General features: G+C 50.6%; 1 protein-coding gene across 2 annotated transcripts in view; it reads right to left on the bottom strand.

Moving 5' to 3' along the window:
- ELK3 (ETS transcription factor ELK3) overlaps positions 1 to 17,746 on the bottom strand; it is a 68,127-nt gene that overhangs the window by 13,971 nt on the left and 36,410 nt on the right. Inside the window, exon 3 of one of the 2 annotated variants that reach the window (XM_029205166.1) lies at positions 3,295 to 4,077. In XM_029205166.1, coding sequence (XP_029060999.1) covers positions 3,295 to 4,077 — 783 coding nt within the window. Of the gene's footprint in view, positions 1 to 2,601; positions 4,078 to 17,746 lie in introns of those variants that run through there. The other variant, XM_029205167.1, reaches the window with a different exon arrangement.

The following is a 17,746-nucleotide window of genomic DNA, read 5'->3' as shown; positions in this document are numbered from 1 at the left end:
GGGAGTGGTGGTTTTGATGTTGGGGGAGTGGCAGGATGCCGATGCTTTTTCATGCCCGTCATGCTGTAGCTTGAAATTTCAAATCTGAATTTGGGCCTACACGAGGTATGTGGTTTAATGAGGTCCTTCCTTGGAGGGCACTGTAACCACATGACCCTAAGCAGGCTGAGACATGCTTAATCCTACCCTTCCTCCTGCCATGCTTCTAGCTGAAACTAACTGGGAATTATTCTTGGAATAAATCAATAAAATATAAATCATTCTTGGAATAAATACAAGTTCTTGGGAACTTCATTTTCAGGGTATCAAATTATTACAGCACACGTTTATCTCTTTTAAAGCTAGCCACAAAGGAAATTGATAGGCGGTCCCCACAGGTAACCAAATGTTTCTGCGTACACGCTGCACACCTCTGTTTCTGCGACAGAAAGTGCTAAGGGAGGAGAGAAGCCAGTGAGCCGCGGAGTGAAGCGCCACTGCTGCCTGTGAGAGAAACGCCCCACGCTCCCTTGGGTAGAGGAACCCCCCAGAGTTGACCTGGGGGCCAACAGGAGTCCTTCGCTCCCGTCCCTGGGGGCGATTTCAGGGAGATGGGCTCACCCCTCAGTTTGAGGCCCAGTGGACTTCAGGAGAACTGCTGTGGGAGCTGATGCTATTTCTGACTGTGCACTGGAGGGAGAACCAGGGGCTGGTGGGTTAGTTTCTGGGGCACCTGAAACAGCTCCTGTTCTCTGAGAATCCAAATCCTACACTGACTCGAGGCCTCCCCGAAATCCTAAAAGACTCAAGGCTTGTCAAGTCGAGATAAAACCACTTGACTCTCCTGTCTGCTCTCAGAGAACCCACCTGGGGGAACACCCCATCCCTGAGTCCTGCCCTTCCTCTGCTCTCTCTGGTTTCTCCCTCCTGGCCTCACCTCTCCCTCCCTGTCAGCCACAGGCGCTCCAGGTGCAGAGCTGAGCCCACTAGAAGGTGAGGGGATCTCAAGTCCTGAGATTCCGCCATCTTCCCAAGGGCAGCCGTTGACTCCTTTAGCTCTGAATGGCTTCAGACACTACCTAGCCCCCAACGCCACCCCCTCACACCTGATCCAAGGCCCAGGCTGACACTTCCCCTCTCCTGTCCTAGTCCAGACCCTGCCCTGTGCCTCTCTCTCCCCTCGGGAAGCGCCCTCCCACATCTTGGACGTCATGGTGCTCGTTCACAGGTCGAGGCCCTGCCCTCACAGCCTGGGAGGACCAGCCAGTGCATCTCCCTAAGGCACAGGTCCTCTGTTAAACATCTGGCTTTCCCGTGCTTCCCCCTCCCTGCTGGCAGGCCATTCTCGTAGACGCTGTTTCCCAGTCCTGAGCTTTGCATCCATTCCTCCACATCCACCCTCTGTCCCTAACTCGTGTCACTGTCCCCCCCTCCCCTCGGCCCAGCCACACATCCTCAGTCCTGCTGCCCGGAGCCTCCCTAAATTCACTATGTCCAGGCCCATAACCACAGGGCTAGCCCGAGCCGCTTTCCTCCGACGCAACTACAGGACTGGCACGTGTTCAGAGACGGTGATACACAGAGAAAGCAGGGACCGAAATCAGAGTTGGCCTTGGCCTGGCTCTAGGCCTCTCTACACCTCACAGCTGGAAACACAGAGGAGGCCGGGGAGGAGATCCTCAGATTGCACCCCTTGACCCGCTTCTCTAGTTACTTCTCTGAGCGACATCGGAAGCCGCTGTGCCTGAGCCATTTACTCAGTGGTCCTTAGTCACTGGACAGTTTTGCTTGGTCAGGAAATGCCCCACGTAAGAGCACACACGCGAGCCCTTAGCCCTCCCCTCCGTGGCAGCCTGCCGTCACCACCAGCTCACAAGCTGAGCCGACACGAAATCCCTGGGCTACAATCATCTGGGAGAAGCCATGGAGAGGAAAATGCCCAAGAGCTGCTTTCAGTTGTCTGCAGACTCCACGGACGTCTCATGATCAGGGACAAGTGGGCATTTTCCCAGTGCACGTGCCGAGAGCATTTTACTTAAAGAGCATGGCTTCTGGAGCGGACTAACCGGGTTCAAGTTCACCTCTGTGGCCTATTAGCTGTGTGACCTTGGATGAGTTACTTTACCTCCGTGCCTCATTTACCTCTGTTGGGAAAATGGGACAATAATAGTATCTCCGTCACGGGCCTGTGATGAAAAATAACTGAGACGGTGTTTAGAACAGTACCTGGCACACATGAGCAGCTCAATTATGCTGCCACTAATGATGGTGACAGCAAGGACACCTACAGCGATGGGTACAGAGGCAGGGGACAGAGAGCTCCTACCCACCTCAAGCATGACCCCACCCTGGTGCCACAAAGTCACACGATACTAAAACCTGCCGGTTGTAGCCAGCTCTCTTCCCACGGCCATTATCCCCTTTAATCCTCATGACAATCCATTGCACAGATGTGGAAACTGGCTCAGAGAGCAAGTACCCGCAGTCACGTTTCAACCCAGCAGTGCAGCCAGGGACTGAATCCAGGTCTGTGAACCTCTGCCACTGAAACGCATCCAGTTTTCCATAGGAAGCAGAAGTAGGTTGACCAGTACCTGCTCTGCGTTTGCCCTGCAGCTGCCTGCTGGACAAGGGTGAGCATCTGGATACCGTATTTAGAGGAGAAGGCCGCCTTCACGTTGGAGTTAGTAGCACCGAAGACTTTTCCTGCTCCACGAGTTTGCTTTCCTCTCCCCTATGCTGTGGACCTGGGCTTTCTCAGACTAGCACTGTTTTTTACTGAAGCTTCTCTTTCTCACCGTTTGATGTGGCCCCTGCATTTCTTATTAGAGACTACAGGACAACCCAGCTCCCCACTGACGACTGCAATGGCCGTATTGGTTAGCATCTATTTTCTTATTAACAGAAAACAAACGGCTACTTATCAAGGGCCCCCCAGAGAAGATTCTCCCATAACATTTTCATAAAGCCCTTCTGAAACGTCACTGGCCTGCTCAGCTTTCCCTAGGAAATCACTGTTTGGATCTGCTTTGACGGCCAGTGTGCGTATTCCATCTTACGATCGCTTTAGGCCCCTAAAAGCTAGAAACCAATCAAGCATCCCACTGTAGCCAATACCCTAAGCCTTTCCTCTTGTGTATGCTCCCACCTGGGCATGGAAAAGTAATTTCCCTGCACAGTGACACGGTGACTTTGCCACAGGGACCCTCGGATTATCCTTTGAGGGGCAGAAGGAAGTTGCTTCGGTTGCTCTTTCCTCCCTTCCGCTAAGCCACTGAGTCTGGGGGCGGCCAGGATGACGGAGACGGCTCTTACCTGGGCGGTGAAGAAGGCTGGGGTGAGGGATCCCGAGGGAAGGGCCGGGCTGTTGAGGGCGATGGAGCCGATATCGGTGCCGGAGAGCACCAGCGGGGGCGCGGAGATTTCCAAGCCTTTGGGTTTTTTGGCCTTTGGGGGAAGAGATGGAGACCTGGTCTTGGAGCCCGATGACAGGTTCAAGGGCTCTAGGGAATCCGAGTCATGGCAGGCGGCCTCCAGGAAGAGGCTTCTGTGTTCGGAGGGGAGGGGCGAGTTCGGGGACAGGGACGGGGACCGAGAGGAGGAGGGTGAGGCAGACGAGATGCTGGCGGCGGCGTTTGGCAACATTAACGAGGAGATCTTGGCGGAAACGGACGAGGCCAGGAAGGCCTCCGACGTGGAGGGCAGGGACACCACGGGCCTGCTGATGTGCTTGTCGGTTTTGTTGGTCACAAACCTGATGACAGTCCTGACTTCTTCCACGGGAGGGCTGTCTTCCGGAGGCTCCTCCAGTTTCTCCGTCTTGATGGCCTTGAGGGACTCGGGTGGGTTCTGCAGGGAGTTGATGGTGAAGGACGAGTACAGGCCCGAGTGGATGTACTCGTTGCGGCTGGCGCTCTTGAGGGCGGACAGGCTGTGTCTGTGGGCCTCGCGGCTCTCGGGGGGCGCCTTGCACTCGCTGTCCTGCAGCAAAAGGCTCTCCCGGCTGATCTCCACCGCGTGAGGGTCCATTTTCAGTATCTCCGGGAAAGAGACGAATTTATACACAAACTTCTGCCCAATCACCTTCTTGATGATGTTCTGTGAACACAAAAGCAGACGTGGAAAAGATGAGTGCATCAGAGAAACTGGTAAGAGGCTCATTCTTGTGGGGGACCTTGCTGGCAGAAGCACTGAAAGTCCTGATGGCACATCTCAGCTAAGGTGTAATGGAAAGAGGACTAAAGCTGAGGGCAGAAGAATCTGATTTGCATTCCAGTTCTGCTAATTACAAATGGTGTGATCTTCGGCAAATGGGTGGTCACTTTTAGTTTCCTCATCTGTGAAGTGAGGATTATTATACCTAAGAACGTAGTAACAGTTGCCAATTATTAAGCACTTACTCTGTCGCTGGTATTGTTTATGCATTAGCTCATATAATCTGTACAGCGATCCTAAAAGAAAGGGATGATTCAACTCCCATTTTAGACCTTAGGAAAATAAGCTTAGAGCGTTTAAATAACCCACAGAGCCACATGGTAGGTAAGTGGTAGAGGCAGCATTTCCTTTACCATAATATAGTATTGTCTTACCTACCTCTGGGACTTGTGAGAATTCAATGAAATAATAATGGGAAAGCATTCTGTAAGCTGGAAAGCGTTATAGAAATGTAAGTTATTATCACCAAAACACCACAGTGTTTTCTTAAATCATGCAGCCATTTTTTTTCCTTTTTAATTCTCTGCCAAGAAAGCCGCTGGAGGAAAAAACAAAGCGTCTACTTGGATGTTCACGACATTCATACAGTATTTTCAGTTGCTGGTATCTACATCTGGCTCTTCAGTTTATGGCTCCCATCCTCAAACATTAGGATGTAAATGAAAACCAATAATCACTGCAAAAGTTTCCACCCCCCATTGGGAGAACGGACTTCATTTTAAAGGCTGTACTGTTCTTGAGATTTATTAAATCCGAACATTAGCAAAGTCTATCAAATGTTTGCCGGGCCCGAGGTACTCAAGGCAGACAAAGATGGTCTCCCTCAAGCACAGAGAGGTAGTGGCACCATCCTGTGGGAAGAGGACTTCCTTACAAACTGTTCCTTTTAAAACCTGGATATGGGGGCTTTCCTGGTGGCGCAGTGGTTGAGAGTCCGCCTGCCGATGCAGGGGACACGGGTTCGTGCCCCGGTCCGGGAAGATCCCACATGCCGCGGAGTGGCTTGGCCCGTGAGCCATGGCCACTGAGCTTGCGCATCTGGAGCCTATGCTCCGCAACGGGAGAGGCCACAACAGTGGGAGGCCCGCGTATCGCAAAAAAACCCCAAAAAACCTGGGTATGAATGAGGGTTAAAAAAAAAAAATCATTTGGGGGAGAAGAGCTTGAAAAGTAGCTGCTGTTGAGCATCTACTCTGTCCTGGGTGTTATGCACACGTGATCCCATTTGATCTCACATGAACCCACTTGTAGGCTGGAAGGTATCATCCTTATGACATAAGCTCAGAGATGGGAAGTGATGTGCCCAAGGGCCACAAGATCTACTAATTCTAAAGCCTAAGGTTTTTCCCATTTCCACACAAAGTTGGAGGGAGAGAATCAAAGAGCCCCCTTAGTAGAGACGACATTTTAAAATTAGTTCATCTCAAATTTTTAAAAATTGAGATACAATTGACATATAACATTAGTTTCAGGTGTACAGCATAATGATTGACATTTGTGTATACTGCAAAATGACCACCACAATAAGTCTGGTTCACATCCATCAACATACAGACACAAATTTTTTTTTCCCTTGTTATGAGAACTTTTAAGATCTACCCTCTTAGCAACTTTCAAATATATTAGAGGAAATTGAATTAAATTTTGATGTTCATCTTGTGATCATTTTGGTGTATAAATATATTATGCTTTTGCCTCCCCTCTTGTTACATTACAGCCTCTGCTAACTTGCCTTTGTCCTCCTTAAATGCATCCTCAAATCCCAGAAGTGAATTTATCCAGCAGTCGGGAGGGATGGGCATAATTACCAAGCCACTGAGATTTTCAAGGAAGAATTCTTCAGGGCAGGCATCTAAGGGAGGGACACACAAGGTCCCCAGGCAGCACCAGAAAACCCAATAACGCAAATCCTGGCGAAACTTTGCTCAGCACCAGCACACAGGAGGTTCAAACCTGAGTACGTGAGATTCAAAGCTGAACAGTTCCAGTGCATGGCATCCTGGCCTGCAATTTAAGCCACCAAATCCCATTTACTCCATCTGACCTCATTTTCACACTCGACACTAGCAAAACTGAAAACCACTTAAGAGAAACTTCAGAGAGATCTAGTAAACTTAAGAGTTCCACCTGGGCCTAACTGGCATCATCTCTGCACACCGGGCCTGGGTAGACAACGTGCCTGGGAGAAATCAGCTCCCAAAAGGAAAGGGTTAAATAAGGGTGTTACTGGTGCCACCTGACCCATAAAAAGAAAGCCTGCTTGCCTGGTGTGTTCCTCTGCTAAAATTCTAAGGTATTTTTGTTTCCCACTCATAATATTCTTCTCCCTGGAGGAAAACTTCATTTTATTCTCAGCCAGTTTGAACACTCATCTAAACCGGGTGAATCATTAAAGCCTAAATAATTACACAGAAGAAAAGAGAAACTGTATGGGCTGAATCCTTTCTTCTGCCAGGTCTTGGAAATTTTTTTTTTTTTTTTAACAGAACCAACCTTTAATTTTATTATGGGTATTCAGAACATAATGTCTGAGCAGGGATTACGTTCACAAGCAAACCAAGAAGTCATTTGGGACTGTGATAAAAATGATAAAAGTGGTTGGAAATTGAAAGGCAATCTCAAATAGAGAGCTGGGCCTCAATGTGTTAAAAAGAACATAAGGAACAACCCACACGACTATCAACTGAGAAATAAACAAAATAGGGGACAGTCATACGATAGAATGTCATCCAGCCATAGAAGGGAATGAAGGCGCTGGCACAGCTACAGCATGGACACACCTTGAATGTGCTCTGCTAAGTGAAAGGAACCAGACACAAAAGGCCACGTATTGTGTGATGGACTCTATTGATATACAATATCCAGAAGAGACAAATCTATAGAGACAGAAAGTGGATGAGTCGTCTCCTAGGGGATGACTAGGTGGGATGGGGGAATTGAGGGGTGACAGCTGAAAGGTAAGACCTTTGGGGGGGTGGTAGTGAAAATGCTCTAAAATTGATTGTGATGATGGAGGTACAACTCTATAAAGACACTCGAAGCACACTGACTTGTATGCCTTAAATGGGTGAATTAGCTGGTATGTGAATTATACTTCAGTAAAGCTTTTATTTAGACAGAGAACGCGAGGAATCCTTTTTCTCGGCTTTACTGAGATATAACTGACAGATAACATTGTGTAAGTTTGAGGTGTACAGTGTGATCTGATGCACGTATAGATCACAAAATAATTTAGTTACCACGATAAGGTTAGTTACCACATCCTTCACCCACGTAATTACTATTTTGTTGTTGTTGTGAGAAGATTTAAGGTCTACTCTCTCTGCAACTTTCATGTATATATTACAGTATTATTAACTCTAGCCACCACGCTGTACATTAGAGCCCCCAAATTTACTCATCTCACTGCTAGAAATTGGTACCCTATGACCAACATCTCCCTGGTTCCCCACCTCAGCCCCTGGTAACCATCAATCTACTCTGTGAGTTTCTGTGAGTTCAGCCTTTGTGGATTCCACATGAGTGAGATCATACAGTATTTGTCTTTCTCTGGCTGACTTATTTCACTTAGCATAATGCCCTCAAGGTCCATCCAGAACATAAGGAATTTTAAGAATTTTGGCAGGCTTAAAGGGAAGATGGTGGGAACTTCTGATGGCTGGATGGCAACTGACATAACATGCTAACCCCCACTCTGAACAGAAAACAGAAGACACTGCACAGGGCCCTGAACTCCGCTGACGCAGTAAGGGCCCTTCAGCAGCCTGAGGAGAGCTGCCTGGACACCAAGATAGTTTTTTTTTTAGGGAAAGGCTACACGGTGACAGGGATGGAGACAACTGAAGGAGAAACAAACAGCTTTTGGAAAGAGCCAGGGAGGATCTTGCTTCTCTAGAAACCAACAGGAAAGATGGATTAGATGTGGCTACCTGGACAATTTGAAACCTCTGCAAAGATGGAAGGCTGGGAAGGGCTGGGAGGAGCGGGGAGGGTGGGGTGCAGGAAGGAGGTCAGAGTGTGCAGGCCAGCGGTTTGGGAGCCCAACTCCACACCGGGAATATCTGCTCACATGAGGGGAGCCAGTGAGGAAAGCCCCCCACCAGGATGCCCAAGGCCAGAGATCTAGGTGGGTAGGTGGACCCAGAGGAGGTGTGTACCTGGCAGCTGAACTGACAGCCCCTTCGTACCCGACTTCCAGGGCAGACCCCAGGAGCGTATTGGGGGCATGTGTGTTTGAAGATCTCTCTGTAGCCTCCAAAGGGAGGTTTCCCTGCAAGAGTTTGGCCTATGAGGGGCTTGCTGAGAAAACGCACAATACAGGGGAATAACATCAGGTAGTATTTGCGGACTATTATCTATCAGGCTGTGTACTAAGAACTTGACCACCTTCAAGTCATTTAATCCTCTGAAAGATTGGAACTGTTATTATCCCCATTTTAGAGATGGGCAAACTGAGGCTCAGAGAGTATAGATCACCCCCAATCACGAGTGTGTACTTGGGCAGTCTGACTCCAGAGCACTTGGCCACAACGGAAGGTGACACAAGACTCGGGCTGACACAGCCCAGGGCACGAGAGCACTTGGGGATGGGCTCTTATTATGAAAAGTGACAAGGATATTTAGAAGAAGCCTGGTTTTTCCACCCCTTCCTCCCAGACTCACACATATTTGTTATTTACGGTTGCCTGGTAACCTGACAAACGCTGTCTGTGTCCATTTGGGCCGAGTTGACTCTCAAGCACGGTTTCAGGGCAACAGTTGCACACATCTTCCCTCCACATGTGGAGGACCAGCCTCTGTTCGTAATTTCCCATCAAATCCAGGGTGGACTTCTGACCCGGCATTCCGTGTGAGGTTACAGGCGGCAAGGACAGGACCAACTTCAGCGACGGGGGAAAGCAACATCCACCCAACGCACCCCAAGCGGCAGTTCCAGCAGAAGTGGAAGCTCGGGTCCCCAAACCACTCCCTCCATTACCACTGCCCAGTGGGTGTTTTAAGACTGCTGGAGCCTACAGGGCAAGCAGTCCATCTGGGGTAGGACTGTGGCCGCCTTGTGCAAAGGAACCCTTCCTGACGCACCAGCTACCTCTGGTCCCATAAGAGTCTCCCTAGGTTATTTCACCCTAACAAGACAGTGCCGAGAGAGTGGGTCCTGTTTCCACTTCCCTCAGTGTCGCCTGCTGCCCTGATGGGTTCCAGGCTTACACATAGGTGTGTCCATGGGTGTGTTTAAATATGTATACATTACACCTAACTCTGCCTTCTCCTCCCACAGAAGAAGAAGGAGCTTGTGTAAATAATCCCATACAGTGGAGAACTCAGACATATGTCTATTAAGTATTATGGTTTAAAAAAAATTACAGTGCAGGGTAATGAAGAGATGCTTGTGGAATTGAATTTACCATCTTAATTTTGATGTTATGAAGGATACCATTAAGTTCGCTCCATGTTTATTGAATGAATGACTCTCATTGTGGAGAGAACTGACTGAGGCAGGAAGCCAGAGGCTTCACCCCATGACAGACAATTTTCCACGGCTAATTCCCAGGCTGGTTAAAGCTCCATGTGATGCATCCAATACGTATACTTTCGCATCTGCTTTCTTGCTGGCATTTTTAAGTGGAAAACTCCCAGACAGACACTGGGGGCTAATGCAAACCTCCACAGGCTCACACCTTCTGTGAGAGCTTAATAAACTGTAATTCCACGTATCCCGGCAGATATCTGTTGCCTCTGTTGGCTCTGGCCTGGCACCCCAATTTTTTTTTTTTTTTTTTTTGCGGTACGCGGGCCTCTCACTGTTGTGGCCTCTCCCGTTGCGAAGCACAGGCTCCGGACGCGCAGGCTCAGCGGCCATGGCTCAAGGGCCCAGCCGCTCTGCGGCATGTGGGATCTTCCCGGACCGGGGCACGAACCCGTGTCCCCTGCATCGGCAGGCGGACTCTCAACCACTGCGCCACCAGGGAAGCCCGCACCCCAATTTTGATGTAAGGTCATGCTTGGGGCTTTCCTGTGCTCGGACTTCTTTCCCCAGCTCTCATTCCTTCCCGGTGCTGCCCTTCCCTCGGGGGCTGTTCCTGACCCCAGGAGGAGCCGGACCAGCTGTGGGTTCCCCATCAGTAGGGCTGCGGCTCCCTTCATCCTCCACCATTTCAGGGCTCCCAGAAACTGCAGGACCCCTGCCCCCACCACCCCCGATTTCACAACTTTCCTATCTTGTTCTCGAAACTGAGAGATGTCTGCGGCTCATGACAGACAGCCCATCCTTTTCTGAACCCAACACTGGCAGCAGGGCTGGGTACAGAGGACAGAGTGGTGGATCTTTCCATAAATTCCCACTTGACCTGGCCACCAGGGCTGCCACTGGGATGACAAGGAGCGGTTCCAGAGTCACGGCCTGAGGTCAAATGCCACCCCTGTCTCTTATCAGTCGTCTCCTCATCTATAAAATAAGGGGACCGACCTCCCACCCACCTTGCGGGATTGACTGTGTAATCCACGTAACGCTTAGCAGAATGCCTGCGACAGCCACACGTGACAGGCCCACAGTATACATCAGCTCTTAGCATTATTATTTTTACACTCCCATTGAAGCAAAACCGAAACAAAACGTAAGAACCACCCTCTATCAGCTGTAATGACAACTGAAGAGTCCGACTCGCATTAAGCCTCTTAGAAGGCTGTACTTATTCCCACGGGTCTGGGTGACCAGTTGGGTCGTCCGGCAGACAGAAACACACCTGGTTTACATATCTCGACCAAGGAGGGGAAACATGATGTTCTATTTAGTTGGGTTAAGACAAGAAGTAGACGCGAGGCTTCAGTCCGTCATGCCTCGTGTGGCCAGCACTTAACATCCACTGTGAAGAAAACCTCACACACGCCAATTGATTCAGGACTGGGGGGAAGAGAGGCCCTCCCGCAGAGAGCAGGAGACGCGAGCAACTGGGGAATCCAAGCGTCCCGCTCAGAATGCCCCAGCAGCTTCAGCCGAGATGCCGCACGTCCAGTCTGACAACTGGTGCAAACACTAACCAGACACCCCAGCCAGTCTCGTTGTTCTCTGATGCCTCTCAGAACAGGAAACGCACTGCCCAGGCTGGAGGGAGCAGCCCACATCCATGGCGTCTGCTGTGGCTGCGGCCCTCGGGGAGGGTGATGCAGGCAGCTGGCCCTGAGCGCCTGTCACCGAGATCCTGGGGCGGGGAAGTGGGAAGCATTTACTTGGGGGACTTTCGTCTGGCCGGGGTAGATAGCCTACATGAAAGGAACCCGTGGCCAGAAAGGGCAAGAGAAAGAAGCAAGCATTTGCGAGGGTCTGTCACATGGTGTACGTGCACTGCCTTGCAAGATGGGCACTGTGATCCCTTTTTTTTTTTTTTTTTAATTTTTTGGCTGCGTTGGGTGTTTGTTGCTGTGTACGGGTGGGGGCTACTCTTTGTTGCAGTGTGTGGGCTTCTCATTGTGGTGGCTTCTCTTTGTTGCAGAGCACAGGCTCTAGGCACAGGGGCTGCAGTAGTTGTGGCACGCGGGCTCTAGAGCACAGGCTCAGTCGGTAGTCGTGGCACACGGGCTTAGCTGCTCTGCAGCATGTGGGATCTTCCTGGACCAGGGCTCGAACCCACGTCCCCTGCATTGGCAGGCGGATTCTTAACCACTGCGCCACCAGGGAAGTCCCTGTGATCCCGTTTTTAAGATGAAAAAGTCGAGGCTCTTGGTTGGAAGTGGGGTTATACCCAATTTCCCAGCCCACAGGGGTGGGTTCAATATTGGGTGAGCCTTACGACAGAATTCCACAGAGGTCTTTTAGAGGACAATACATCATTAACATTTCCCCATGTCTTTAAATTAAAATTAGGGGGAAAAGCAGCATGCCTGGGATGCTTCCATTATTTTAATGAAATCATTTTTACATGTATCAAATAAAAGGAGAAAAATTAACCTTGAAAGGTGTATAATAAAATTTGACAGAGGTAGGATTACCACTGATTTGCAAATTTGTTTTTGCTTATCTGCATTTTCACAGTAAAAAAATTATGTCTCATATGTTCTGCTTGTCAAATTAAGAGAAGGAAAGCAGGCTCTAAAAAGCTTAGGCACCCAAGATCACGTAGCTTGTAGCTGGAGGAGCTGAAGTTGGAACCCAATTCTACCCGGAGCCAAGACCAAAGCCTTCTGTGTTCCACCACCACACCCTCTCCCAGAAGGCAGCTGAGTTGGCTGAGAGGCTGCTGCTTAAGCCAGGCTGCCAGGACCACGGGCTCTGCATTCCAGAGGAATCTCGGGGTAACTGCGGCGAGCCTGGGAAAACCAGCTCCACGCTCAGGAAGCTAGGGCACTTCTAGCTCCTCCTGAGGAAGGCCGGCCTTCCTGAGCTGTTCTTTAACCCCACTAGAGCTGCCTCTGCCCACCTGCAGGGCAGAGGAGGTGTCTGCTTTGATGGGACACCCTACTTGAGGCACCGGGGACCCAGCGGTCCCACCACAGCAGGATGGACATCAGAAGCCCACCTCTAAGTGGGTGACACCCAAGGGTGACAGGAAAATAACGGGAAGCTGATGTCCACATACAGGGCCTGGTTACGGCCCCCGCCGAGCAGCAGAAGGGCTTGGAGGGAGCATGGAGGGTGATGGGCAACCCCTCCCAGTATCCACAGGCCTGAGCAGAGCTGCTCACACAAAGAGACAGGCCCAGGGCCTTGACGGGCCAGAGGCGAAGTGCGACCAGCACTGGGATGAACGGACCCGGGTTTGAATCCCAGCTTCATTACTTCCTATGACCTTGAAAAGGTATTGAACTTCTGCAGGCTTCGGCTTGCTCACCTCAATTCAATGAGTTGGAAACACATTTAATATGAAATGTTGATATTCTCAAAGCAACATTTTTACATGAATTTAGGAAAATGAATTTTAAACAATCTTCAAAACACGATAAAGGATGGTGGTATCTTTGAAAAACATACAAACGAAGTTAAGAAGGGACAGGAGATGTATTAGTTGCTTTCCCCAAATTAGATATTTAGTTTATTCCTAAAAGGGAAATAAAAATATCTCCTAGGGCAGTTTTTTCTAAAACGCCAGCGTATGTCAGTGCCTCACTCAGAGAAGTCCTCAAAACACGAGCTCTCACCCAGTGGAATTTCACCTACAAGCAATGTTCTAATTGAATAGCATCCTCATTATATCACACTGTCTTCTCGTTTTATTCTGCCTTCAAGGAATCAAAATTCCTTATATGGGTACTTTGGTTTACAGTTACAGAAGGCTTATGCAGCATCTCATGTAAGCCTCACAACACTCTGAAACCCATTTCACAGATAAGGGATCCGGGGCTCCAAGCTGGGTTCACAACCTAGTAAGTAGCAAAGCTGAGCCTCCAGGCCCCCGGCTTCGCAGCCAACACCCTGTGTTCAGCTCCTTGTTTTGGGTTCCCGTCCAGACCATGATCTGACTCATTCTTTCCTGACACAGAACCTAACTGTCCTCTCTCCAAAGTCAGAACAAGGACTCACTGTAGGAGTCACGCTCCGAGTTCCTCCTCCATAACACGCAAACATTCTTTCAACAAACACTGAAGATGCGTTTGTGTGGAAAGCTCCTTGCTGGGCTCTGAGGAACAGCAAGGGAAGGGAATCTGGCCTCTGGCCTCATCCTCTAAGTGTCTGATGGCTGCCTGCATGGCAGTGGCAGGCCCTGCCTCTTCCCGTCCCTGCCTCTTCTCGTCCCTGCCACCTGAACCCGAGGGGACGCAGAGGTTGGCTGGCTGTACTGGGCTCTGCTAGGAATCTGCTGTGGGCAGGCTCGCCTCCCAACGGGGGGCCGTAGAGCAGCTATGAAAGGGCTCCTGCGACCCACCCATGAGTCTGAGCTCCCTCCCCCGGGGCAGTCCTTCTCCTCAGTCCTGAGTTGAATGGCACTCCCTCCACCCAAAATCCACACCCACCCTCAAATGAGACCTTATCTGGAAATAGGGTCTTTGCACATGTAATCGGCTAAGGATGTCAGGATGGAATCACCCTGGAGTTGGGGTGGGCACTAAATTAAATGACTGATGTCCCTACAAGAAAAGGAAAAATCCAGAGAGACACACGGGACGAAGGCCATGGGAAGACTGGGGCAGAGATTGGCAGGTGCAGCTATAGGTCAAGGAACCAAGGATTTCCGGGAGCCACCAGAAGATGGAAAAGGCAATGAAGGATGTTCCCCTAGAGCCTTCAGAGGGAGCACGGCCCTGCTGAAACCTCGATTTCAGACTTCTGGCCTTCAGATCTTTTAGAGAATAAATGTCTATTGTTTTGAGCCACCAACGTGCGTGCTAATTTGTTACGGCAGCCCTAGGAAACTCCTTCCTCTTTCTCAACGTCTCTGTCCATCGGGGCAGGGAGGCCTGGCCTTTCCTTTCCAGAGCTTGGCCCGCCTTCACGCCGCCACATTGCTGAGGGCACTGGGTCCAGCGCAGCCTGGGCCGTCCTGGGTCTAAAGCTGAAGCTTGGAGTGCGCACATTCGCACACACGCGCGGTCACACCCAGCCCCACTTCCAACTTCTAAGAATAACGTGCTGCCAATAAAGGGCTCCAACTCTGTCTCGGAATTGGCCGACTCCCGGGGGAGGTTTCCTTGTGGTTTGGGTTGAGATCTCTATTCTCTGGCACTGTAAAGCTGCAGGGCCAACTGTCCTTCCAAATTCTCTCCTAGCCTGGAGTGAAGGGCTCCTCTCCCTGCTGCCCAGGGGGCGCCCACCCCACCCGAGAGGCCCAGACTGCATGATGTTAAGGGCATTTTCCCACCCGCTCTGGGCCCGCGGCTGCTTCTCACTGGATGGAGAGTCTTGTCTCCCCCTGGCTCCCTTTCAACACTCAAGGGTATTTTTATTAAAGGCCTCTGGAATGTTAATAAAAATGTAAAACTGCTCCCCTACTTCCCCTGCGGGTGGGGCAGTTGCAGGGGGAGCAGTCGGGATGGGGCCAGATGGTGAAGGGATTTTGGAGCCTTTCCTGGAGGCTGCAGGGAGCTGGGCAGGTGCACAGGCGGAGGGGTGCCGTGCTCCAATCTGGCTCTCTTTAGGAAGTGTCATCTGGATGCAAAGGAAGTACAGGGTGTTCTGGGGCATCCAGAACTACCACCTCACGTTTTCAGTAGTTTTTCCCATTATCATCTCCAACAACAAACACTGGAAGCTGGACCCCTCTGCCTGCCTGCCCTGGGGCAGTAATCCGCAATATGAGGAATATGGGATTCAAGCCTGAGTTCCTGGCTCTGCAACTGTGTGACCCTCCAGCTTCGCAGTCCTGAGCGTGGGCCTTGGGGTCAAGACTCCGAGGCAGAAGCTCTGCTGCTCACCGGCCGCTTCATCTTGAACCTGTTAGTTAACCTCTCTGAGACTCAGTATCCCCACCTCTAAAATGGGCCCACTGCCAACAGAGACGACAGGCAGTTCACGTGTTAGGGAACGAGTCTCTAAATGTAAAAATATCTACCACAGGGCCTGGCTCAAGACAGATGCTCCGTACATGTGAGCTTCCCCTCCTTCTGTCACAAATTTGGGGTAGGAACTGAGATAAACTGTTGCTGGAGCCCAGGCAGGAGATGGAGAGGAGGCCACTCAGAGGAGCAGCTGGGCCTGGTGGGTGGATGGTGGGTGGCGGGCAGTATGCTGTGAACGTCAGGGATTTTGTCAGTTTGTCTACACAGCCACTAAATTTTCCTGCAGCTAGAAGCCCAGAAGCGGGAAGGTTCATGCTGGCAAACTGGTGTGGGCTTGGGTAACGGCCTGACGTAGGGGATTCAGCCGGGCTGCCAAGCACAGCAGCTTCATCAACACAGCGCTGAAGTTATTCCCAAGACTCTGGGTGTTTCTTAGCAACGGCCCTATTTGGGGGAACACTGAGTGCCACAAGGAAGCTGGCTTGGAAGCTTGTGCAAGACAGGCGACACCCCCAATCAACACGCAGGGTCCCCCCTGCAGCCTGGCTCCCTCATGCCAGCTGCTCTCTCCCGGGGCAATGTGGCCGGGCTGGAATCCCTCCACGAGGCCAGCAGCTACCCCACAGGTCTCCAGGCTGCATCCAGGACCAAAAGCTTGCAGAGAGGCCCTGATTAACCCCTCGGCCCCCAGGCAAAGCCCAGTTGCCATCTGTTGTACTCCAAACCATCCAAGCGGCTGACGGGACGTAAAAGAAAAAAAGACACCCAACCAAACACGCCAGGCCCTCGACACTCAGACCCAGGGCTGAGCACAGAGGGCGCCTCTGAGATATAAAAGACCCCCGAATGGAGTCCAGGATAGATGGGTCTCCTGTGGCATTTTGCAGCCAACCAAGGTGTTCTAGAAAGTTCCAGGATATAAATGCTCGCTGGACTTTTGTTCTTTCTCCACTCTGACAGACGATACATCATATTATCTTCACAAAATTTATTTGGGGGAATTAAAGAATTCTGCCAGGGCCAGTTGAGCTCAGATACGTATCATTAACACGAACATTTTCCTGTCGTGATTGCACACCCGATTTAAAATGAATTATCCAATTAAGTTAAGAAGGTGATGCGTTCCGCTTCCAGGAGTATGTTGCCAATGACTCTGTCCTGACTGTTCTCCCCTAAAACCCTTCCAATTAAGTAAAGACCTCTCGGCACATCGTGAGGATAAGCCGGGAGGTTGCTGTGGTGACAGGAGGATTTTTCATCGTATCACCATTTCAATCTCCTGATGAGAAGGGAGCTGGCAAAGCTTTCAGCCTCCCCCCTGGGATGAATGTTCACCGCCAACAACAACAAGGACAAAAGCTCTGTTGGACAGAAAAGGATGAAGGATTGTGTAAGCTTCCAGGTCTCCTTCGGCAGCAACACAGAGAGCCATGGCTTGGGCTCCCTTGAGCAGAAGTCAGTTGGCCGGTGTTCGCAAGAGGCAGACGCCACCATTTCCCTTCTCTCCCCCTCCCTCTCGGGCAGTTCTAGAGCGGGGCATGCAGGCCTGATGCTGAAGGTGTGACAGCACCAGCTCAGCCCGCAGAGAGCAATCGATTTCTGCTAACCAGCCAGAAAGATCAGGGCTGTGGGGTCGGACTGTGGTACCATCAATGTCATGAAGAGTAAGAGGAGACAAAGATCTGTATTTCTAAAATGCAAACCTGACCACGGCACTCTCGTGCCGCCTGTAGCGGCTTCTCCATTGCCCTTGACATCAAGTTCCAACTCTTTAGCACGATACTCTCCACCCTCATCCCCCGCTCACTCTTCCAACCTCATCCCTCCCTCATTCCCTAAATAAACACTCAAACTCTTTCACACCTCCTGGCCTTTGCACATGCTGTTCCCTTTCTCAGTAAATCCGTTCCCAACTTTTGGCAGCCTGGTAAATGCATTCTTATTCCTCAAGACCCGGGTCAGATGTCTTGACCTCTGGTAACTTTGTCTCTGCCTTTACTTCTTTCCCCGTCTCTCCTGGAAGATAGATGCTGGAATCATGGCCAAGCCAGCGCTTTACAAGATGTCGCTATTATAATTGGTTTGCACGGTTGTCTCCCCAGCCAGCTGCTAAGCCACTCACGGG

The sequence above is a fragment of the Monodon monoceros genome, unplaced genomic scaffold, assembly GCF_005190385.1.
Source record: "Monodon monoceros isolate NGI ecotype Baffin Bay Population unplaced genomic scaffold, NGI_Narwhal_1 Super_Scaffold_6, whole genome shotgun sequence".
In the NCBI taxonomy this organism is placed as follows: Eukaryota; Metazoa; Chordata; class Mammalia; order Artiodactyla; family Monodontidae; genus Monodon; species Monodon monoceros.
This window is presented reverse-complemented; position numbering and strand designations above follow the sequence as displayed.